Source organism: Sinohyriopsis cumingii, chromosome 1 (genome assembly GCF_028554795.1).
Source record: "Sinohyriopsis cumingii isolate HCF-2022 chromosome 1, ASM2855479v2, whole genome shotgun sequence".
Lineage (NCBI taxonomy): Eukaryota > Metazoa > Mollusca > Bivalvia > Unionida > Unionidae > Sinohyriopsis > Sinohyriopsis cumingii.
The window spans coordinates 135,644,913-135,671,410 of NC_142961.1; the positions used below are offsets into that span (position 1 = coordinate 135,644,913).

General features: G+C 35.0%; 1 protein-coding gene across 1 annotated transcript; it reads left to right on the forward strand.

Moving 5' to 3' along the window:
- The first annotated feature begins 668 nt into the window (after positions 1-668).
- Positions 669-26,175, forward strand: LOC149807911 (E3 ubiquitin-protein ligase TRIM56-like). The gene is made up of 3 exons (XM_089971911.1): positions 669-817; positions 11,791-14,444; positions 17,634-26,175. The coding sequence occupies exons 2-3, from the start codon at positions 11,831-11,833 to the stop codon at positions 17,876-17,878; spliced, it is 2,859 nt and encodes a 952-aa protein (XP_089828037.1). The 5' UTR covers positions 669-817; positions 11,791-11,830; the 3' UTR covers positions 17,879-26,175.
- The last annotated feature ends 323 nt before the right edge of the window (positions 26,176-26,498 follow it).

Sequence of the window (26,498 nt, forward strand, 5' to 3'; positions counted from 1 at the left end):
CGGGGAATTTAACAAGTGTAGGGCCTAGGGTTTTCGTTACCAAAATACTGACGCTACAAAGCTAGTCCAAGAAGCGCGAAAATCTTGTAATCACGACCTTGCGACAATGCACGTTTTAACTGAAGATCTCTCTTCTATCATCATTTCGCAGTTTTCCTCTCTAGATCTCGATCTTGAGCGAGTAACGACGCGACCACGACCTTGTCGAAAACACCGTCGACGACTCAGTGACCCAGAGGACGACCCATTCGGCGACCCAGGAGGACGATTCAGTGGTCTCAGTCGGCGACAAGAAGCCAGGAATAAGATGGAATCCCGCTGGGGTAGAAATCTGTTGCTCAGACTGTTACAGTGGGGTATCACTCCAAATACAAAGACATGTCCTAAAGAACCCGGAACTGCGAGACTCGGTGTGGTGCAACCGAGGGAGTCTCCGCTACATTATGAAGATCGCAACCCTGTACTCCATTACCACGAGTAAAACAGTTATTTACATTTCCCTTCTATGTACTCGGCAAGATCTGCGCATTGTGAACTAAAGTCATTATAAAGAAAGCAATCGCATCAAATCCAATTTAATGCAGGGATGCGTATTTATCATAGCGTACAATTTTTGTTTTTTTAAGGTGGCATTATATTAACAAATTATTTACATCAAGTTATCGTAACCAAGGGAGATAACGCACTGTGTGTAATATGGGAACCGTGAACCAGCCTCAGGGTCTAATATATCACTTCCGCTTGACGCTAGGACGTCAGTTTCATTTCATTTTCTTGCGTAAAAAGTGGCATTTTGGAGAATATTGCTATATATCTGGTAAATCTGTTTATTCTTGTTAAAATCGCTTTATGTTCACTATTTGACGTTTTGAATATTAATACTTTCTCTAGGCTGGAAATGTAAATTGGTCCAGGCCCGGCCCTAGGATGTGGGGGTCCCAAGCCAAGGCAGCAACTTAGCAAGCGATGAGCGCGGGGCCCCCAGCAAAGACAAAATGCATTCGGAGTCGATTTCCTGAAAGCGTAGGGCCCAAGGCGGCTGCCTCGTTCGCTTTGCCCTAGGGCCGTTCCAGAATTTGTCATTCTACATTACAAATTTACAATACTGCGCCGTCTGCGGTCATGATTGTGTGCTAGACCAACAAGTTGTTCTCCACCTTTTTTTTTTTTTTTTTGACTGGCGGCGAAAATTCATCAGACAAATAGAACAATAGAATCTCACGCCCATTCTGGTCATTAATTTCACTGAACATTATAAGATTCTTTAACCACCAGATTCTGACTTCGATTGGACTGTTAACATTTTTGGGTGGTTAGAGATTGTAATCATGATTGGATAAGCAAAACAAGGGTGTTTGTCATACCTGTCAATTTTGCAAAATCCAAGTAATGAGACAGATTTTAAACAAAAGGGGGAATGGGACCTGAAATCCTGAGGTTTTTCACTGCATTTTTAATCCTCGTTTTCACTAAATATTGATGGATCTTCTGGGTCATTTACATGTAAAACTCTTAAAACAGTTGTTGTTTCACCATAATGCCCCTTATTTTCTATCCCCAGGATGTGCCCTCGTTTTGTATTCTGGTCACCTGTGGCCAAACTGCACAATAGTTAAGGTTAGTCTTTAATAAACAAGCAAGAAAGCTAGTGTGCCTAATTAACAGTTAATTCTTATCATTGCAATTATCATGTGATAAGGACTGGCCTTCAGACATAATTAAAAGAAACCATGTTCTACAGTATGTGCTTTTGTAAGCACCAGCAATTTATTGGGGAAGAAACAATGCCCTACTTTGTTGTAAATATGCAGTTTGAAGCTACCGTACATGTAGCAACTATTTTTCTAACGTTTGGTATTCCAACTTATTTTCTTATTCTGTCGGAACAAGTCATGGGGGGTAATCTGAGGTATGTTTGTCACTCAGTATGATTTTTTTCCTTCAGATTATTGCTTTTATTTTAAACATCAAGCTCGCGTCAAGCACCTATGGTTCATTTGTGTAAATTTCTTTGATGGGAATGGAGATGCCGCAGCATTCACAGTGATCATTCTTAGGATTGACACTCACAATTTTATTGGTGCGGTTTATGTTTTTTTGTGGTTTATTTTCTGATTTTGTATTGTAGGGTTACAAAAAATGTAAATTGATGAGTATAATGTTTGAACTTAACATTCTATTTACTGAAGAAAAAATTCTTTGTAGTGTGATAATAATTATTTTATCACAACAATATTCATGGGTGATAAAATAGAAAATGGCTTCTTTGGATTGCATAAGATGTATTTATGTAGGTATTAAATGAAAATTAACAGACATAATTTAATAATCGGGAAGTAGGTGTGCAACAACCCCAAAAATTGGGAGGTTTTTTCTCCTCTTGTGATTGTCCATGAAACTTGTCTCGGACAGTCAAATATATAGATAGAGACTTAGCTGCATTGTAAGGGCAGATCTCAATAAGCACAAAGGTATAGTCTCATTCACATACAATATGTTCATTGATGTATTTGTTGAATTTATTCATTTTAAATTCATACTTCATTTTTTCCTTGAGTGCAGAAAATAATCATGCATTCATGGTCTGGAATGTTATATGATCCATGTATTGTAAGAATGTCATACAATATTTCATTGGTATGAATGAGTTCAGATTTATTGGTTTTGTGTTTAATAGCAGTCGTGTATAATTAAAACTTCATGCATTTCTTCTGTTAGTGTTACAGGTTGTGAAAATTAAATTACCTGTCTTGAATGATTTGTATCATGTATGCTAAGAATTGATTTTTCTATGTCTGGAAATGTTTGTCAGTGAATCATTAATTAGCTAAGTAACATGGCTAGGAAAAGGAGTGAAGTCCATCAATTCATTTGTGTAATTAAGTTGTGAATTCTTTTCAAACTGGAATCAGTGGTGTTAGCATCAGGAACATGTGCCTACTGACATAGCTATTAATTTACAGCATCATAGTGGGGTGTAGTGGTATCTAAGAGGTCTAATTATGTCATGGTTCCAGTAGGAATGTAACAGCTAAAAATACATTAATTCCAGTTCGGAGGATTGTGTATTAGTATTAGGTTGTAAACTGACCTTAGGTTAATTGTGTTGAATTATTATAGATAGTATCTGACATAAAAAGAGTGAAAATATGATTTGATCCAAGGAGAAGAAAAAACTTGACACATATTTAGGTTGGTTATTATATTGTATTTGAACAAAATAGCCCCTTACCTGTACTGCACATTGAAAAAGAGGATAGTCTTCAAACAAGACAGCTGATGACCCAAGTAGGCCAGAAAGAGAAATGGCTAAAAAATATGGCAATGTGATTTTTAAAGACAGGAAGCAATTAGATGATGCTAACATCCTGTCAATTTGAGTTGAGTCTGTCACTCGATGAAATTTTTTTATTGGTGTAAGATAATGGCTAATTGAATTTCGTATAAATTTGGTATATTTATTTTCAAGAGAAAATAAATCATTCAAATTTCATGTTCAGTTTCATTTTGTTTATGTAAATTGATTAAATTTAATATTTTACATACGGGGCTCTTGTTGTTCTGTTTTATCTCTGCTCAGATCTCAGTTATTCCATCTATTATTTTCATATTCTGTGTTATTGTTTATTCAGTCTGGGCAATGACACTGTTTTTGATCATCTCCTCGATAACAATAACCAAAGCATCATAAGGAGTGGGAGATCACACATCATTATATCACTTTCTCGTACTCCCGACCAATTTAAAAATTGAAAAGCGTCAGGGATATAACAAAAAATGCACAAAATCTAGTGAATTCAATCATTGAATTATCATTTCTAACCTGGTTGTCACATAGGGGTTCCTAACACTGTCAAATTATGGGCATTTCAATGCAAATAGAAGATACCAATGTAAGCAAACAAACTGCTCGCTGTCCAACCAGTGTAAGCAAGCAAAATGACTGCTTGCTGTCCAATCAGTGTAAGCAAGCAAATTGACTGCTCGGTGTCCATTTGTGGTTTTGAGAATTGTTTATTTCAGTACAGACTGTTTTGTCAGCATCCAGTATTTGCAATGGCTAGAAATTGGAAATGAACCATAGTTTGTAGTCATAAAATCACTTCTTTCATGAAATTATGGATATACATGTATATGCAAAGTGAAAACTCCAAAAAATTGTGTATCTGGCCTTGTAATTTGAGCATCATTTTTAGTTAAGTAAAGGTAAGATGATGTGTCCAAATTATAACTGTTCCTCTTAATCTGCAAAATATGTGTTCAGAAGACACATGTTTAGAAAGGGAACCATTGGGAACCTTTTTTAAGATATTTTTTAAAATTCCAACTGATGTACCTTGCCTGAAGTTAAGCTTTGGATTAAGTGGGTCATTTCTTCTTATGGCACACAGCATTGGCAGCAAGAGAAAGGTTGGTCAAATCTCAGACTTCACATGAAAGACAACAGTACACATTCACAACTTTTGGGTTGCCAAATACATTGTTTTGATAGATATAATTTGCCGCTTAATAATGGTAAATGTTTTGGCTGCTTACATTGGCAAATTTTAAGATTGCTAGTGTCAACTACAATGTTTTTCGAATATAGAATCACCCATGTGCCATTTTCAGCAAGTGCTGTGGAGTATTTTTGCCATTTTTAATTTAGTATGCTGTTTGCAGGGGTGGTAACACTTATAATTGGGGGTGGTAACACTTATAATTGTAACAGTTAACATTGCAACATGTTTTAAGATTTTAATTCTTTTGAAGTATGCTTATGTATTGGAGTAATGTTACTGACTCTTATTTACAACTGAGAACGAATGGCTTTACATAGGAGAAACCATTTTGTTAACTTTTAATGCACATTTCAAATATCACATACATTCTTTTTTTTAAGGTACAGTGTATTTTTTTAAAAATGTTTTTATATTAGAGTTGTTTGAAATTGCCCCATTGCAAATGAGAAAACTTCATATGTAAATTTGGGGTTCTTTTTGCTTTAATGTGCTAAAGGATATGGGTGTGTGTGTGTGAAATACATATGAAATACATATGCAAAAGATAAGGCTGCAATAAATCCCAAAACATATACATTACTCTTGGGAGACAAATATTTCAAAATACCCTAAACATAGCAGCTAAATGAAAATAGTGCCACTTTGACATCTAGTATGGCAGCCAAGGCTCACAGCAGAATTTCAGAATGAGAAGTCCTGGACTCTTCACTCACGTAACTAGGAGTCTCCATCCTATTTCTGAAAGTCCCTTGCATAAAACACATAAGTACCTCATTTTAAGAAGAATATAAAGGAAACTGAAAAACTACATGATCATTATTTTAAATTATATCAAGATCGATTTCTTAGCCATTTATATTACTCTTAAAAAGAAAATTTTCAGTAAATAGAATGCCAAATTTAAACGTGATACATGTTACATTTATTTTTTTTAAATTGTGTCTCTACAATAAAACTAAAACATAAGACATAAACCACAACAATAAAATCAGCACTAGTTAGTTTCAGTCCCAAGAATAATCATTTATAATGCTGTATAGGTTTCTCTGCAAGTAGAATATCATCTCCATTTTAACCAAGGGAACTAACATGAGTAAACAGCTGGCATTACACTACCATATATGTAAACATAAAATTGCCAACATTAAATGAAATGAAGGAATAAACAAATATATCAAGCAGCAAAAACGAAACAAATTCAAAATAAATGTTCGTAAACTGTGTTAAATATCCTAACATTTAGCTGAGAGGAATTAACTTATAATTAATGTGGACTCTATAGGAAAGATGAATTAAACATCGTACATTTACAAAACCTAAAGACATGTAGCTTGGTACATTTACAATACCTAAATACATGTAGCTTGGTACATTTACAATACCTAAATACATATAGCTTGGTAAATGTACAATACCCTAAATACATATAGCTTGGTACATGTACAACACCTAAATACATATAGCTTGGTACATTTGCAGTATACCTAAATACATATAGCTTGGTACATTTACAGTACCTAAATACATATAGCTTGGTACATGTACAATATACCTAAATACATGTAGCTTGGTACATACAGTATACCTAAATACTTATAGCTTGGTACATGTACAGTACCTAAATACATAATAGCTTGACAACCCAGAATTTAACTGTTAGAATGAATTCACACAAGCTTTAGGTACTGAAACTCAAATCTCATCAGTTTAGTGGAAATTTTGCTTTTATTCTTTTGTTGGCAATGTCATCATCATTATCACAAGTCCATTTCCAGAAAAATGAAAACAGATTTTACCATAAAAACAAGACAGTATACTTTTCTGCACTTCTTTAAAAACTATCAACTGATACTATAGTGCCTTTAGAAATCATACATACTTAAATAGCAGTTATTATGGCATATGATGATTTAACATATTGTCCAAACTAAACTCTGAGGAAACTTTGATTACTTTTATGATTTATATTTGTATTGATATATTGACCATAGCAGCAGAACAGGGCATCATTTATTTGTCAGTCATTCACAGGTGCTAACATACACCATAGATCTAAGTGGCCTTGGGGTGAGGGGACAAGATTTTTCAACATAAAAATAACAATGATAAGGATTAACTGTTAATTGGTCACATTGGCTTCATGTCCATTTACTTAGTCTGGCCTTTAGCTTTAGTACAGATAAGCCATGGCTGATCAAAATAAAGAAAAGGGGAGCATCCTTGGGGGAAATGAGGTGCTATAGATCATTCTTAATGATAGCCTCATGAATATTAATGTATCATGAAAACGAGGCTAAGCTAGGCAGATCAAGAAAAAATATGGCGTCCTACTGTACATCGAGTAACGATCTGAGCTGTTTGCCAGATATTTATTTTGCATTCATTGTGAATTTCATCACGGGTGTCTCCAAAAAAAAAAAAAAAACATGAGTTAGTTGCAATAATTAGTTGTCAAAAAAAAATCAAAATTATTTCAGTGCAGGCCATTGAAATTATATCACTATAGTTTTAAAAAACCCAGAATATGCAAGAAAAAAGGGAGGTAAAAATCATATATATATATATATATATATATATATATATATATATATATATACTTCCCTTTCGGGGGGAATTCTCTGACATTAACTTACTACAATGATAGAATTTCAATGGCCTGTGATTTAAGTGTGCATTTTTCCTTACGTTTACACACATCAATAGGTTTTATCAAAAGTTTCATTAATTCGTATCGAGTCGCATTCTCTCTCTCTCTCTCTCTCTCTCTCTCTCTCTATGCAGACATCGTAGCGATATGACTGAAAAATTGTTAAAGCTATGTTAAAAATCCAAATCATGCACACACAAACACACATATACTCTCTATCTCGTAATTTCATTCAACTTGTCCTCCCATCATTTTCATTTTACTGGTTCTACCTCTCTTCTCTATCATGGTAATGTTCATTCTACTGTTTCCTTTCATTTTTTCAACGAGATAGTAAAGTTCACTATTTTTGTAATTACTACTTGTACATCAATTCATAATTGCTGATATGAATGCGCTGCATGGAGGTACTCGGAGATTTTGATGACCCCATTTTGTGGATTGTGACTAGGGGTAACATTTTTAGAAACCGACCATTATAAAACACACATACACACATCGACTGAACTTATGTTGCGTTTGGATTTTCTCTTTATATGTTACAAGCACACCAATAATCATCCAGTTTCTTATCTTAAAATTTGGCCCCTCATCACAGCATATTGCAAAAATCCATTTTCTACCAAGCTCCATCTTCACTGAAGGAATATGGCAGAAGCTTAAATCTACATGAATTCTAGCATTGCCATTGCACAACGGAACACAGCAATATTCATCATGATTATTTCCCTTGCCAGTATCAATTGTAGCAGCCATGGTTGCGAGGTAAAATGAAGCTGGTGCCTAGCTTAGCCTCATTCTGGATTTGTTGACCCAGGGTCAAATGAATACATTCTGAGAATGGTCTCTGGGGAGAAACGATATGTTCTTTAAGAATTATACATGTATTTGACCCAGAAGCCTTGGTAGCCATCTTTAAAATCTTGTTATCACTTCTCAATATGGGGTTTTCACGAAGACTTTTTCCAGTTGGTCCTTTATGATGAAAGGTGTCAATCTGATAAGGCCTCCTTAGTTGCCATCTTGAAAATCTTGTTATCATTACTCTTCCATATTGAATGTTGTTATTAGCATGGGCTTTTCACTAAAAGACTTCTTGTGATGTCAGATTGTTCCTAATAGCAGCCATCTTCAAAATCTTGTTATTGCTACCCCTCCCGAATGGAAAGTCTTACTGGCTGGTGATGTCTGGTGAAAATAGTGCTTATTTTTTGTCTGATATGGCCACCAGAGGGTCCATCTTGAAAATCTTTTTACTGCTATACCTCCCAAATGAAAAGTAATATCGTTAATACTGAATGTAAATAATATTGCCAAGGGGTTCTCACCAGAAGACTTTGTCATAATGTGTATTTGGCCCAAAATTGTCATCGCCACTACTCCTGAATGGATGGCAACATCGGGTTTGTACTAAACAACTTCTTGTATAGCTGGTCCTAATGGGGCCATTCATTCAGTATTGCCTGCCACATCAGAAACATTGGAAATCTTATCACTATTCAGTAAAAGTCCAGAAAATATACCAAACGGAAGTCAGTGACATGTCTGTGGTAGTTGTTGATGTGTCTACAGTCTTTTGTTGAATCACAGAAATATAATTCCAGGTTTGAATAGACTATAAATTCCAGTGAATGTCTCTATCCAAGAATTTTATCAGAGCACATTTGTATTTCCATAGAAAATAATTGCTTGAATTCAATAATTTGAACAAAAAAAGATTCCAGTCCAAAATTCCTGGTCACAACATATAATAAGTCTTAAAAGTGCTCGATGTCAAAGCACGAATCATAAAATCCTCACAGCTGCAATATATATATAGTTCTCTGTTTGGCCTGAGGTTATAATTAGCATTTTCTATATTAAAAAAATACCTAATGGAATATAACCTTAGCTAAGACCAAGTTAGGTAACCAAAACTTGTTGACCATAACGTGTGCATCAACAAGATTCCCAGAGGCAATTCCTTTGAGGAATATTAAAACTATTGTCTAAAAAAATAATAAAAGCTTTGATAATGTTTTTTTTTACTCAATTTGGTCTTTACAAATCAGTTCAGTCTGATCAAGGGTCAGATTTTATGTCTGGAATTTTCCAGCAAGTTATGTACGAATTAGGCATCCAACAATTCAAGTCTTCTATCGACCTGAGAGCAAAGGAGAAAGATTTCATCAAACTTTGAAAAATATGATTTGGTCATATTATTTTGATACGAGTAAAGATTGCGATGAAGGCTTTCATGTACTATTGTTTGCTGTTAGGAAATCAGTTCAAGAATCTGAAGGATTCAGTCCCTTTGATCTAGTTTTTGGACATACTGTGCATGGACCATTGAAATTGTTAAAAGAGAAACTTCTTTCTAATGAAGATACCAAAATTAATCTTCTTGATTTTGTTTCAAATTTTAAGTATAAGTTGTCAAAGGCTTGTGAGGTTGCAAGAACTAATCTGCACTCTACTCTGTCAAAAATGATATTAAGGTATGAAAAAATACAAAGAAAAGGAGTTTTCAGCCTGGTGATAGAGTTCTGGCTCTCATGATCATACCACAAAATCCTCTTCTGGCCAAGTATTATGGTCCTTACACAGTGGAAAAGAAAGTACATGATTTTTAATTATATCATAAATACTCATGGAAGGCATAAGCAAAAAAAACTTTACCATATAAATATGTTAATGGAGTATGTTGAGAGAGATAGCCAGGTTAATCATGCAGTTAATTTAGTTGTACCTGTCCCACACACTGCAGATATAAGTGAAGGAATGCAATTGGACTGTATTGATTTTGGAGTAACAAATCTTCAAAATTCAGAAATTATGAACAATCTGGACCAGAAACTTTCACATCTGCAGCAACAACAAAAAGAATGAACTAAAACAGTTATTACTTGAATATGAGCACTTATTTACAGATGCTCCTACAAGAACAAATAAAATCTACCATGATGCTGAAATTGTAAATTCCACACCTGTGAAACAACACTCATACAGGATGACCTTTCTCAAACAGGAATGTTTGAAAAAAGAAATCCAGTATTGTTGGAGAATGATTTTATAGAACCAAGTAAAAGTGACTGGAGTTCTCCATGTATACTTGTTCCGAAACCAGATAATACTTTCCACATGTGTACTGATTATAGAAAGTTGAGCAGTGTGACTAAAACAGATTCATTTATTTTACCAAGAAACGATGACTGCATTGATAAAATTGGAAATGCAAAGTATGTCACCAAATTTGACTCTCTGAAAGTTGTTGTTGTTGTGGGGTTTAACGCCATTTTTCAGCACACAATAGGCTATACATGGTGGCCAGTATTAATGGTGGAGGGAAAACCCCAGAAAGAACCACCGACCCACGAGAAGCTACTGGCAAGCTTTCTGTCATACCCACATTGGCCGAATCCGAGACCCTCTGAAAGTATTTTGGCAAATTCCACTGACTCACTGATGCACTGATGCAGATTTGACAATTGTCTAAAAGTGACTGATGTGATTTTTGGGTATGGCTGGATACTATCGAAAATTTTGTTCCAATTTTTCCATAATTGCTGAACCTCTGACAAATTTGTTAAGCAAGAAAACCAAATTTCATTGGTTAAGAGGCTTTTGATAAGTTGTTACATGTCAGTGCTCTTAAAATAAGCAAGCTTTGTAAAATTTAACATAATTTATTTCCCTAGAATGCAAAGTGAAAGTGAGAAAAAAGAACTTAGGTTATTGCGAATTAAATCCAAAACTGGTCCAAGAATTACAGACAAGTCCTAGAAATTTAAAGTCCTAAATAAATCCAAGAACTGAAGGTAATGACATATCAGTTATAGCTTATAGAGTGTTGATGTGTCAACAGTCTTTTGTTGAATCACAGTAATATAATTCCAGGTTTGAATTTAGTATAAACTCCATTGAATGTCTTTATCAAAGAATTTTATCAGAGTACATTTGTATTTCCAGAGAAAATAATCACTTGAATTCAATAATTTGAAGACAAAGATTCATCCCAACTAGACACAACATAATACAACTTGAAAGTGATAGATGTTAAAGCATAAATGACCAAGTCCACACAGTTACAATATATAGTTCTCTTCTTGACATCTGGTCACAATTAGCATTTTCTGTAATAAAAAAACCCATTACTTAATGGATAATAACCTTCTAGAATTATCCTGATGTATACAAAACAATAACCTCAATTATGTATAATTCACTTAGGAAATTCCAAAACTTTGACCCAAATAAAAATATTTACTTCTATTAATAATGATCCTGATATTAAGGTCATACACAGAGAGAATAATTTAGCCATGTATTAGTTGTTTACACAAAATGAAGAAAAAAATAGGTCAAACAGGTCAAGCAGAAATTAACTGAGTTTTGGACAAGGTCAAGTCCAGCATACAATGTTACATTACAATAGCATGTAATGAAATAAAAAAATTAAAACTAACAAACAAACAATTGAATTAAATATGCACAACAATATATAGTACTTCTACACATGTGAAAGTGCATTTGCAATCAGATTATCTTTTCTCTTGAAACGCCTTATGTCAGTGTTATATTGGTAAAGTACTATTTGTAAACGCTTAAGTAGATTATGATTTCCAGCTCAAAAAATTGAAACTGTTGTCATTTTTATTTCAGAGAAACACAATAATTTTTACTTTGCCAAAAAAGTGCAAAGATGGAATCCGTGGAGGGTGCAGTAACAGAGACAGAGCAACAATCATCAGATGTTGGTGTGAACCATCAGAATGTGACAGAATTTCAAACCACAGATCCTTTAGTATCAAGCCCTGATAATCCTTTGGATGGTTACAGTAATGAAGAAATTCCAGGAATTCTACCCGTTCATAGTGAAAATGCAGGTGGTACAGGAGTAGGTGCAGGTTTGAAAGATCATGGTCTAATTTCAATTGGAGCAGAAGCTGTAGATGAAGATACGGTTTTTGAAACATGTAAAGATCAGACTTTTGGAGAGACTGGGAAATCTGCCTCCATCAGCCAGGTTGATTCATCAGATTGGACTTCTACAAGTGAGGAGGAACAAGAGGAGGAGGAGAATAAAGAGGAGGAAGGTGAAGAGGAGGTGGGCAATGGGGACACTGGCAAGGAAAGGCAGGAGAAGGACAGTGAAGATCATGTTTCCAAATCTGATACCAATGATTCTGATATGTCAGGGGTCAAGAGGGCAAATTCACAATCCCAGGATCCATTGATTTGTCCAGCATGTGAGAACTCTCTTTCTGATCCACGGCTGCTTCCTTGTCTACATTCTGTCTGTTATGTTTGTCTTGACAGCCTTCATGTGAAAAAGAACAAGATCAGGTGTCCAAAATGTAAGGGTAGGCACACCATTCCAAGTAAAGGAAAAGATGGGTTTGTTTCCAACAAGCTTGTCATGAATTTAATAGCGGCTCAGAAGGGTGATTTTGATCCTGTTTTTAACTGTGCTGTTTGTCTACTACACGACCAAACTAATGAAGGGTATGGGAAGTGTATAGACTGTGGGGATATATTGTGCAATGACTGTTTTGCTAAGCACACTTTCTCTAGTCAAACTGTACACCATAGAGTTGTGTCCAAAGATGATTTGAAATTGGTAGGAAAACAGCAGTTAATTCCTGTAAAAGGAGTACGCTGTGAGCAGCACACAGGTGAAGATTTAAAATTTTTCTGTGAAAATTGTAATGAGCTGGTTTGTCGTGACTGTATATTATTGGGTCATTCCAAGCATCACTGTATTATTTTCACAGAAGCTATAGATTCAAGACGGTCGGTGATACAGTCCCTTCTGAATGACCTTGAGAAAAAGCATGCACAAATAGATGATGATGATATGGATGGTTTTCTGGTTGACCTGGATAAAGAGGAGAAGAAGCAAATAGAAATTATGGAGAAAGTTGTTGAGCAGTATGTCCAAGTCATCAAGAAAAAAAGAGATGATGCAGTAAAACTTTTGAGGAAAATGTTTCGAGCTCAGAGAAAATTGGCTAAAGATAGGAAAGCAAATGCTAAAGGAATAGCTTTAAGAATTGAAGAAAGATCCAGCATTGTGAATTTTTTCCTCAATGAAGGGTTAGATGTGGACATTTTAACTTTGCATCCAGTAATAGAATCCAGTCTGGCGGAGTTAAAGGAGAAAAATGTTTCCCCTGCATCTCCCAGAAACTGCCCTTGTCCATTTGTAATAGTCAATACTGATGGCATTGATTTTGAAAAATGGTCACCATTTAGCATTTCCAGCCCCCCCAAAAAGAAAGCAGCAAAGAAAGATCAAGGAAAAAAAAGCAAAGCAGAGAAAACATCAGACAAGCAGGGTCAGGAGAAGAAAATTTCTAAACAAAAAAGAAAGAAAACTCTTCCTTCAGGTATGCTGGATCAATATCAGGACTTTTATTCAGCCTACTCGGTGCCGATGTTTATGGAATATTACAGTAGTGGCTCAGACATACCACCAACTTTGGTTCAGTCACTTCCAGGAACAATACAGAAACGAAGTGTTGAGGCAGTGGGTGGTGATTATGCACATAGAGGACGACAGCAGTGTTATACGAGAGTCCCTTTTCAGCAGAAGATTGGAGTAGATGAAGGACAACAAAACAGTGCAAGTCTTAATAAACATCAAGCTCAGCAGTATACAAGTGCTTTGTTTAATCAAGCTGCAAGTTTTCTCCCTGAACAAAGTTCAGCTTTTGAGCCCCAAAAGCCACAGCCAGAACTAAGTTTAGCTCATGGAATGAAGAAATCGGTTCAAAAAAATGTAGCTCTTCGGCTTGTCACATGCCTGGATGTAAAGATGACCTCGGATGTCAAGGAACCTGCAATTTCTGGTATTGCTTTTATCAATAATGACACATTCCTCCTAAGTGATAATGGAAACAAAAAAATAAAGATGTTCAGGATAGATGGCGCTTTTGTTGATTTTTTTCATGATCCTGCACCAATGTCATTGACAGGATGGAATGATTGCATAGCTTGGAACAGTGATAATGCCAATGTTTACATCAAAGAGCACACTAATCCACAGGTTAAACGACTTCAGTTTCAGGCTAGCATTCCACACCCGATAGCCTGTTACAAAAATCAATTCATTCTTATAGCCAATGTGAAGAAGAACATGGTTGCAAGATATGATGTGGAAGGAAGAAAAGTTTCAGATTTTGTTCCAACTACATCTGGTGGACTAAACCTGCAGCATGTCATCAGCATTGCAACCAGCAATAACAACCTAGTTGCTCTGGCTGACACACATTTGAAGAGAGTGATAATCACTAATATGGATGGTATGCATTTAGGTGGGTAAATCTTGGATACTTTTGCTGTAGATATGATAGGGTTGTGATCTGGCATCTAGCCAGTTAATCTGCCAGCCATACATTTTTTTTCTTCATTCCACAACTTTTAAAAGGACTTCATGGAGTATGTAAACCAGCTTTCTTTTTAGTTTGATTTTTACCAATTTGTCATAAAAGTTTGCAGTCAAGGTTATGTTAACCTTGCAAATTTCTGTCAGGGTTTGGACAGTGTTCGAGGGACATATGTGTTATACAAGCCCATTTCCAGCTTTGTTAAGTTGAAATGTTTGATTAATTTTAGTAATTATTTGATTAATTGAATTTTTAATGGATTTAATTGTTACATATTCTTGTGAGTATTGATTGATGCAAACTAATATTTGCTCATTTCATTATTTGGCTGTCAACATTTTTATACCATTATTATCTTTATATCCATTTTTTATGGCTTTCACTTGTATGTCCATATGGCATTGAGAGCTGGGTTTTGCTGATAATCAGGGTAGAACCTTGTGCTGTTTAAGAGATTTTTTGCATTTTTTAATTGGGTGTTGTTGATTTCTTTATTTGCGTTTTTGGGACTTGTGCTGTTTTATTTTTCATGAACATTTTTTTGTATGGTGCCAAAGAAAAAGTTTGATGCTTGATGTATACAAAAGCAATAAAGGTTGCGTATTCTAGTCATTTATTGGGAAACATTTTGCTCGTTACGTACATGTTTTTAATGGAGAGATTTTCATGAAACTTTGCCTTAGTGTTTATCATAACCAGATGGTTTGTCCTGTGTACCATTCTGTCTTGAGATCAATGTCGCAGGAAGGGAAATATGTTTCTGTGACTTGTATCTTCGTCCAGAGTATAACTTTTAAACCATACAAGAAATTTTAATGAAACCAAACTTATAGCGTGAATATTTGTGTCTCAGAAATTATGTTTTGCATATTATTACCATGCCCCCTTCTTCCAACACAAGTTCAGGGTCATGGAATGGATACGTTTAATTTTCAGACATATATTTTTGAATCCATGGGCTATAACTTGTTCAAAGAAGATATTTTAATGAAACTTTAGCCTATATGTTTTGATTTGACAGTTTCTTTTATTATTCAGTCATATTGTCTGCATCAAAAACTTTTATCACAACAAGGGATAATGCTAGTCAATGCCCTATTTCTATATCTACACTCACTTGTTAACCCTTTAATCTACACTCACTTTTTAACCCCCTTACCCAGGTCCACATATAATGAAGTCACTCATTCCAAGGTCAAGATCATTCATAGGAAAAAGCTAATGATGACCATGTATTGTGTGACAGAATTCCGCCAATACAAGGTCTTATCAGTAAAGCTGTAAACAGGTACCCAGATATTCTGGTACATGCCCGTTGATAATAATCCAGGTAATAAAATGAGCAACCAGTACCCATTAAAAATTAAATAAATACAAAGACGTGTTGCCAAGTTCAGATCAAAGATACCAGAAGCAAGTGAGACACAGAACAATGATTACAGTTCAAGATTCATGTCATGTGACTATTGGCTGCTGCACATTTATCTGTTGTTTGACATCCGTCTAATTTCCTTATTTTCTATTTAAAGTAACTGTACATAAGACAGTTCCAGGAAAACTGACGGGTTTCTTGAATGTGAAACCACATGTCACAGATTCATTATATTTTGATACACACATACGTAGTGGACCAGTCTAAATTACAAAAAAATGTCGCCAGATATTAAGAGAAATGGGCTTTATCATTGTAACTCATAATGTTATATGACTGATTAATGTTAGCAGAGAGGTATTTTGTTAAACTTTAAAAAATATTGCATCAGGAAAAGGACAAATCATATAAGAAAAATTGTGCTTTTACCTCTCTTGGCATGTTGGAACCTACAGCAAAGCAGTTCAGCTTCACATTTAATACAATTTCCCTTTGATTGGGTATCCAGGTAACCATTGGTCAGGATCGATGGGTCACTAGTAAAAGTTTCCTAAAACTTTTGACAGCTTTAACTATTGGAGATCAAAAGAATAAATTGAAGAAGTTGGTGAGGGATGTTTTATAAATATAAATCACAAAAATGTCAGGTATGGTATTTCAGTACACAACATTTAAAGGTCCATCCGATCTTTTTTCGTATCATCATTTCATGAGTTAACAAGCATTCTATGAAAAATGTATCATTTGTGAAACAGTAGATACTGATGTCTAACTTTGGTTAGAATTTTCCGCAATTCTTTGTCATGTAGTAATTGGCATTTACAGTAGATTTGATAACAATAATGACTTTAGTTAAAGAGGCCATTATTATTAGTATTGGTAGTAGAAGTAGTAGTATTAAATCTCAAGTAAATGTCAGTTACTACAAGGACAGAGAATAATTGCCGATCTTATCATAATATAATTTAAATATTAATATTTTTACTGAGCTATTTTGGCTTGCACAAATTTTTAACTTAGATATTTTGCTCACTTCAATTTTGCAGTGCATTTTATTTTTCATACATTGTGCAGTTGGAAAACAGAAATTAATTAAAAGCACTATAATATTTTCAAAAATTTAATTTTTACTTGTGAAATTCATTAATAGGTGTGGCAGTTCCCATTTTGACCTAGTAACCTAGCAAAGATGATTTGGTGCAAATGATTTAAAAATCAGAATTTTTCTTTCTGTGTCATGGAAACATTTGGCTACTTGAATGAAATTTCACTTGTCTAACTGATTTTAGTTGTTTGGGCTAGTTTTGTTTGGAAATCGTTGTCCCAGTCATACGATTTTCGAAAGATGTTCATAATATGATCTCATATCTGGTTCGTTCACTGCTTCCAAATGGCATTTAATTACACAAGTCCAAGAATTCTGTTGGTAAAATAAACAGAAGCAGTCAGCACTGGTTTGATTACAGCTCAATGATCACACCCAGTATAGTGATTAACTTTAATGCTTCATTTAAGCCAAGTAAAACACAGCATTTGTCACAGTTGGAGTTTTCTCACCTATGCACAACAGAGATTGTCTTATCATGCTTTTTTTATTGTCATTCCCTAACAGTGATATAATGATACTGCACATAATTTTTCATTTCATTTTTATGTGTTGAAAATATGTATAAAATATGAAGCCGATTTAACGGATTATGCTGATTTTGGTACAGTAGTTTAAAATCTTCACATTCTTTGTACAGGAGAATACTTACCCCCTGGAGCTTCTGACTGGTTACCTGGTGATGTGTGCGTTGATCCAAAGAACAACGTTTTTGTCACTGACACATTGCATAACAAGATCCTAATGTGCAACCACCGAGGCGAACATATCCAAGAGTGGACAACTCTTCTCGAATGCATCAGCTGCATCACCTGCAATAACAAAGGGAATTTGCTTGTCAGTGGGAAAGGGAGACTCAATTTGTACCAGTATTCTTTCCAATGAGCTATGTATTCTGCAGCCTGGACGCTCTACATTCCAGCAGAATTGAATTAGTTTATCATCCTTTACTTCTTAATGATTTCAGCTCACTGTTCTGATATACTTCTTAAGCTTTATAGTTTGAGGCCTGTTCAAATGCTGGTGCTTTGGCTTCTTTTTTGTCTCAGTTACTATCCCGTTATGTATTACAGTGGAGTATAACTATCTTTTGTCCGTCTGTCTGTAAACGTTTTCATTTCTGGAGTATAACTCTCCAATTGTTTAGGATATTTCAAGCAGACTATGTCAACATGTGAAGCAAATTGCATAAAAGTGCCATTTCATTTGCCTGTTTTAGGAAGAACATGAGTAAAAGTGTGCTGAAAGTTACCTTGCATCTTTATCTTATAAGACTACATGTTCACATTTTTTTTCAAGTGTTTTTCTTCTAAACAATTTGGCAATGTTTAGCTCAGCTTCGTAGAGGCAAGTTGTTGTATTACACCCTACATTGGCATCTTCATTGACACAGATAAAGCATAATGTACATCCACATTGAGTGTCTGCTGTTCTTTCTGTCACAGTCCAAGGCAACAGTTTGGAGAAGATTTCATAGAGGGGAGAGGGCTTAGAGGACATCCATTTAGTACATATACATGGAAGGGGGTAACCCAAATGCATATGCTTGCATATGGGTGGGGGGCTACTGATAATGTACGTATGCATAGAAAATGGGAGGTTAAACTTTGATAATAATTTGTCTAATTATCCTGTTCACCTGGGTTAATTCATCGTTTGAATTTTAGTGGACACTAGACAAACTTTTTAAAGTTACACAGCTTATTTCTTTGATGCAGCCAGACATTCAACATTGGTGGACTGTTTTATTAAACATGTTAATATTATTAATCCCATATCATTTCTGCATGGACTAAATATAGGCCAGTCTATAGAATTGGGGGGTTTGCATCAAGCATATGTACACAGGTGGGGTGTGTAAAAAAGTATGCATGTGTACAGGGAGGGGGTAGGGGTCAAGCTTTGCCAGATTTTTGTGTGCATACTAAATGGATGGCCCCTAACTTGTATATACGTGTACATTAGTTGTACATTCTTGTTTAAGTGCTTGCATGGGTTTTTGAGGTTTAATATTTCTTTCTCAATCTCTGTTCATCACAGAATCATGAAACTATATGGTTGAATCACACCCTCGGCACAAAAGAAGGTCAGCGTGGCATGCATTTCACATTTTACTGGCTTGGGTTGAGGTTTTGCATTTAGCTCATAACCAGATGGGTTTTTTACAGTGTTATACCTAGATTCATGACACTTGGTGAGGGGATGAATCTTGATGAGTACCACATCTTTCTCATAAAAGTAGGTCACTGTAACTTAAACATTTCATTCTTCACTAAAATTGGTAACATTAAGTGTCTTACATTAATTTCTAGGTTGTGTTATGCTAGGATCATGATACTAGTTGATTGTGTAAATATCTGTTGGAACCTGAACCACACCCTTTCTGCAAAACCAGGTACAATATGGTTTACATAGTTAGCAATTTGTAGTAAACTATACCGTATAATTATGTAAACATTGCATCTGGAAAGGGACTGCAAATAGGTGAAAGGGGCTATTGTGACAGTGGTGCAAGTATACCAAATTAATTCCTTGTGAAACTGAAATAATAATAATAACAATAACACCAACAACATTACCAAATTTGTAACTGGTGTTTCATAATTTTTCTCCTTGACATTTGACCTATCACCAGAGCTTACCCTTCTCACTAGCATGTCTAAATCAAAGTATTTTATTTGACATATACCCAGTGTGAATTAGTGTTAAGTTTTTAGTTGCTCTGTCTATATTAACGTTATCATCCACTTGTTCCTTAGTGAGTAATTGATGAAATGATCATTCAAAAATAGTATTTGCATGCCTTCCAGTTTGTTTGTACACCTCTACCGATTTTAAAAATGAAAAGATTCAAGGGTATAAACAAGTACAAAAAATTTTCATTTCATTCATTGGTTTGTAATTTCTAACCTGTCTCGCAAGGGGTCCCCAATACTGTCAAATTATTGGCATTTCAGTGCAAACGGAAGCTCCCATTGTAAGCAAGCAAACATACTGTTCATGATTTCTGGCTTCTAGAATAGACTGCTTCAGTAAAAATTGTATTGTCATAATCTAATATTTTCAGTGACTGGTTTTAACATTTCTAAAACATTGAACGAATAAATAAGAGGAACTATTGTATACATGTATTCAAAGAGACATAAATCCTAAATTTATGGTATTATTAATATTTTCAAAGACAGTGGATAACAGCAGACATGGCTGCTTCAGAACAGACTGGCCCAAGTAAATGTGGCAACAGTGTTGCTAAAGAGACACCAACAAGTTGACAGCGTTTGGGAACCCCTGGCAACAATAGGATTAGAACTTGTAAATCTGTGAATGAAATTTGTGCATTTTATTTTCAAATCCTTGATGCCATCAGTTTTTAAAATTTGTCTATTCTTTTGCCATGCCAACTCGCTTATAATCAATTCCAGTATCCAAGCAAGAATTATAATATGCTAATTACATATATTGTTTATTATACATTTGCTAGAATATGAAAGAGGTAAATTGTTTTGAAATGGGGGATAGGGATAAAAGATTGGTGAACAAGCGATGAATTAGCGACATTAAACTTGTTTGTACAAATTGTAAAAACATGGTACTCTGATGGGCACTATACCAAGGAAAGCACATGGGGATGGCAATATATTGATTGCCTATACACTATGTGACTCCATTGTCCCACAATTGTTTCTCCAACAAATACTTTACCTGACCACATTGACATTAGGAAACTACTCTTATCACTGCTACTTTTCCTAGATGACTGATCATATTGACATTTTGTTTTCAGAAGAAAACTTATTATGATGTCTAGTTGGTCCACAATGGAAATGGTACTAGCCTGATGTCTGATATGGCCACGATGGCAGCTCAGCTGTCTGAAAATCATGTCATTATTACTCCTACTCCGATACTGTACTGAAAGTCATATCGGATTAGACCCATGTAGCATTTCTATCTGGCAAAAACAAAACCATTTTACAATATGAATTGCCTTCTAAGCTAGCTATGGATAAATGTGTATTCAGCCAATTGTGTATTCAGCTAATTGGTATCAAATGTATTTACTTTGTTGTGAAAGAACATAATGGGGTCTTTATGTGATAGATTGTGAGATAATTTCATTGTCATTTAAATTAAAAGTATATATTGTGTATATTTGTCCAAATTCAACATCGTGTATATTTGTCCAGAGATCTCAGCCTGTGCCATAGGTGTCTTGAATTGCTTAACAGTAGGTGCTTTTTACTCATGTACATGTACATCGGTTACTAAAAGAATATGGAAAGTAAAATGTGCACCTGTCAATTTATATATTTTATGATTTAGTGAGTATCATATTGGCTTTATATGATATGTGCTTATTGTTTCTGTTACTGAACATTAAGATATTGTACATGATTTGCTTGTTATTCAGTATAAAGTTTGGGAACCCCTGGCAGGAATCGGATTAGAACTTGTAAATCAGTGAATGAAATTTGTGCATTTTATTTTTAAATCCTTGATGCCATCAGTTTTTAAAATTTGTCTATTCTTTTGCCATGCCAACTCGCTTATAATCAATTCCAGTATCCAAACAAGAATTATAATATGCTAATTACATATATTATTTATTATACATTTGCTATAATATGAAAGAGGTAAATTGTTTGAAAATGGGGGATAGGTTAAAAGTTAAAAACTCATGAGCATGTAACTTTTGCAAATTGTATCCAGGAGACTGTAATGAGAATTATTATTTATAGTAAATGCTTGGATGCCATCAAGAATACATTTAGTGCTTGAATCAAGTTATTAATGTACTTTGAATTTATTTGTTGCCAACATCAAATTCATGGTTTAGCAAAAAATGTTGAATTTTTTATCGATAATGTATTTACTCACTTATCATACACACTTATTAGTTGGATCCAACTACAAATTGCATAGGCCCAGATTTGCCATTATATATTGCACCAAGAAATCTAGCTCTATGCTAGACTGATCTGTATATGACTCAAATTTATCACTACATTATGTGACAGGGTCTCTGGTGTTTGCAGTTGGACCCAACTTACAAGTGTGTGCTTATGGTATGTAAATTTGTAGATATGAATAGGACATAATTACTTTAGGTATTTAAATTAATGCTTTGAAATAGTTGTGAAATCCATGAAAATTGTTGCTTTTTTTCCTTCCTTTCTTTTTTTAAACTCAGCTCACATATGAGGTAATGATATAGCCTGCACCCATAGTGCATCATCCGTCATTTATTTTGTGTTGTCAGTCTATCATTAATTGATAATTTCAACTTCTCACCATTTAGCCAGCTTCAGCCAGATTTTGCAGGCAGCATCGAGGCATAAAAGCATTCCAGGTTAATAAAAATTATGCCAATCTGCCATTCAATATGGCTGCTAGTATTAAAAATAGAAAAAGATTCAAACAACTCAAAAACTACTGTCACATTTTAAAATCATGGCATAGAGTTCTTTCAGATTATTACCAATGATACCACTCTGCCATCAGGTATGGCTACAGTCCCTCAAAATATAAAATCTTTAAATAATTTCTTCTGCTTAACAGAAACTGACCAAATTATACGGAATGTATTTTGACATGAAATATTTAAGGTTTGTATAAATTATGCTGTAGCCATAAATAGAAAAATTGAAAACAACCTTTTAAAAAAGCTTCTTTAGAAAATTCTATCAAATTTGACAAAAAGCATCCTGGCATGAAGTCTTTCACATTTATTCACATTTCCAATCCACAGTCAAATATGGTGACTTATTGAAAATAAAAGATAATTTAAGGGCTTCTTTTCAAAATGTGCTGAACAGGACTTCAGGAAATTATACAGAACTCACTAAGGGCTTCAAATTTTATACAAATTATGCCAATCCTCCTTCAAATTTGGTCATGTAACTAAGAATAGACAAACATTTAAAACACTATCTAAAAACCAGACCACGCCGGTTGACTAAGTGGTTAGAGTGACTGCCTCGGTTGCGGGAGGTAACGGTTTCGAATTCCGGCCAAGTCATACGAAAAGCTTATAAAATGATACTATCAGCTACCTTACTTGGCGCTCAGCATTAAGTGGTTAATGTTAGGACTGGTCAGCCTGGTGTCAGGATAATCGGATTGGGTGAGATATCGTGCTAAATGTCTGCGGCATGATGCCCCAGTGCTAGACATTACTATAAACTGACACACTGCAGATATCCTAGCAATATTACTGGAATTTTTTTAAAGGTCCATTAAAAATCTAAATCACACACACACACATTCCAAAATCAATTTATAGCAAATCTTACAAGCTTGTTCTTTGTAGCACCTTTACTCCACTATATCATCCAGTTTGGCTTGTTCAATTTTCAGGAAATCCTTCTGTTCAAAAACCTCTCAGTAACATTTGACCAATTTAAACAGAAAGTATCTTGGCATAAAGGCCTTTTAGTATGGGACAAATGATGCTGATATGCACTGAAATAATGAAGATGCCCAAAAAACAGAAACCATGAAACTTGTGTCTTTATAAAATAAGAAATCGGTAGTCTTGGAAGAAAATTAAGTAAAAAGCATCCTGCATTTTATGGATAACTGTTCTGCATTTGGTTATTAGGCAGATGTCAGCCGGGTGTGGTTTACTTATTTGTGCTTACTACACTCTCTCTCTCTCTCTCTCTCTCTCTCATCTCTGACATACATGCACATAAAATACAAAGCAGATAGGTTGGTTGGTAGGTGGGCTGGTCCTTGAACAGAGGTAGCCCAGAAGGTTGTCATTGTGATAGCAGCAGTAAAACTAATGACCATTATGGTATTGATATAACTATGTTATAACTATGGTAAATGCTCAATATTAATATGTCAGTTTACAAGATGCCTTAATATTTCTCACAATCTTTAAATTTATCTCTCAGTTTGTCAATCTTCATGTTTATTAGTGGCTAAAACATTACACGTTCCATGCTGTGCATCAGTCTGTTGAAATATGTATACATCCATACAGTTGTACATACATGTATGGTTTTGTTTTAGTGGGTTTTATGACACATTATTGGTCGTATCATACAGAGGAAATGGGAGCGTGTTGCCTTTCCCAAAGAGGCAGAGGCAGCCAATCCGGTGTAACAGCGAATTCTTTACCTCCGGCCAAAAGTTTCCCCAGGGAAAGAATTTGCTAGCTGATTCTTTCCCTCCTGGGAAATGGCTAGCCCATTCTTTCCCTGGGGAAACTTTCAAAGGGGGATAAATTTGATAAATACACCAGGCTGACCTGGTTGAGTATTAAACCCACAACCCTTCGATTACGAGTGTCTGAAACTGTAACAAGTGAGATACCATGGTTTCCCCTTGCAGAGATCTGGATAGGATTTTAAAACTAGGAGTCCATGACTCCCATTTTGGTAAAAAAAGTAGTCCCACCATCAAAAGTTGCAGTACCTTCTTACCTGTAGAATCAACACAGACGGAGTGCATCTATTTTTAGATGGAGAGGTTTTCGTAATGTAATCACTCACTATAATGTAGCTTCATTACAACAGTCCGTTGACATGATCGCAAACTTATGGTTTATTTGTATACGTTCTTGTAGTAATTTTAGGCAGATAAATAGTATTTGATTTGCGGTCTTTTCCCGTATTTTCGCAAATACGTGTAAAGTCACAAAACATCTTAGACTTTAAAGCGCATCTCGCGAATTCCACAACATAGCATTGTCCCATACGTTTTTGACCTACATAATTTGCATTTTAAAGTTAAATCTTTAATAAAATAATATCTAGGCTTTGGTTTCAATGATTTTATTTTTTTTCCTGAATATATTTGCCCCATGATTTAAGAAAACAGACGATCTAATAAACTGGTACATTCTAGACTTAGAGAAGTCCGCCATTATTTCCCGTTAGGCCTATTGATTCACTTAAGTTTAAAACTAATTTTATGACGAAATAGTGTGCAAGAGGCAGTTAATATATATCCAGATCACCTATTCTGATCTTAAAACACAAGTTTGTATGTCTTATCATCAAAGGATATCATGCAGGAAATTGATGGTTGCTACCTTACTCAGAAAAGGGTTAATGGACAATCAACTATCAAAACATATACTTGTGAATGGGCTAGAGTTTGTTTGTCAACATAATTGATATAAAAACTAGGCCTAACTACTGATACCTTGATGAATACATTTCGCAACAACACTGGAACTAACCAGGCTAAGGCAAGGGGCATTTAAAAAAAAAATGGTATGGTCAGTCAATGTACCGCTTAAATAATCACAGGGCGAAGTCGTTATCGCTTTCCTAACAGAAGAGGGCGAAGTTTACGTTTTCTAGCGACTTGCCACCCACTTACGAATGGCATTTTGTCTAAGTCTCAACATGTCCTGATTCTGAGGTCACGTGCACTGCTTATTCCGCTACATTCGGAAATGAACACAATAACGAATGCTAATGTTGTTAATTTGATGTACTTTTATAAATGACCACACGTACATCTCTGGGCCTTTCTGCCTCTGAATTCAATTACTGTAAATATCAGTGCATTTTCCCACCCGGTCGCCAGTCAAAGCCTTTGAACTTACCGCCAGCTATTGCATCATGTTCTTTTTTATGTACTCTTATAAAATGGCAACATGTATGTATCAAGGGGTCTTTCTGTCACTGAATTCTGTCATTGTAAATATCAGCACAGCTAATTGATCAACACATTTTCCCACAAAGCAGGTGGCTGAAGCAGGACTGGCAAGTGTTTGAATTTTACCGCACACCTATTACATGCGTATGGAGGACTCCCGCCTCAGTGATTTTCTGCGTCCCAGATCAAAAATTGGCATCCAAATACGCGTAATTAAGCGTTTCCGAGATCTCTGCCTTGTATACATAAACACATGCATAGCAACCCATCTACCTTGATGCATGCATCCATTCATATATACTTACATGCATAAATTCATACAGACTTATACACACATACAGTCAGGCAGACTGGATGCTAAACATGGAACCCTGCTGTCACATTTTGGAATTCAAGCTGACAATCATGTCAATGAAAAGTTTCTGTAACTAATATCTTCATGAAATTGAAATGTTTAATAATTTATTAGTATATAGTTCATTGGCTCTTGTAATTTGTTCCCTCCATAACTGAGTAACTGTCTGACCTCTCATTCCATTTAGAATAAAACTTTGATATAAAGATTGGTGTCTCGTCATTTACCCTCTTTATTCTCAGCAAGTCTGAATGGATGAATAGTAAAATAGGACTTCGAGATTTTTATGGGACTCAACGATGTTTAAGACCAACATATTTCAAGATTCAGTATTATTCAGATGATTTGGCATAGACAACTTTTTTGCATGTAAAGGTGGCATTGGGTGCTTTAATTGTTGACATCATCATCTAGCTAATTGAGAAAGGACGTTTTAACATCATAATGATTTTTATTCATCACTGGCAGATTCATGTACATGTAGGTTGACACTTTCATTGGATGGCAAACTTACTGTTATATTTTTCATGA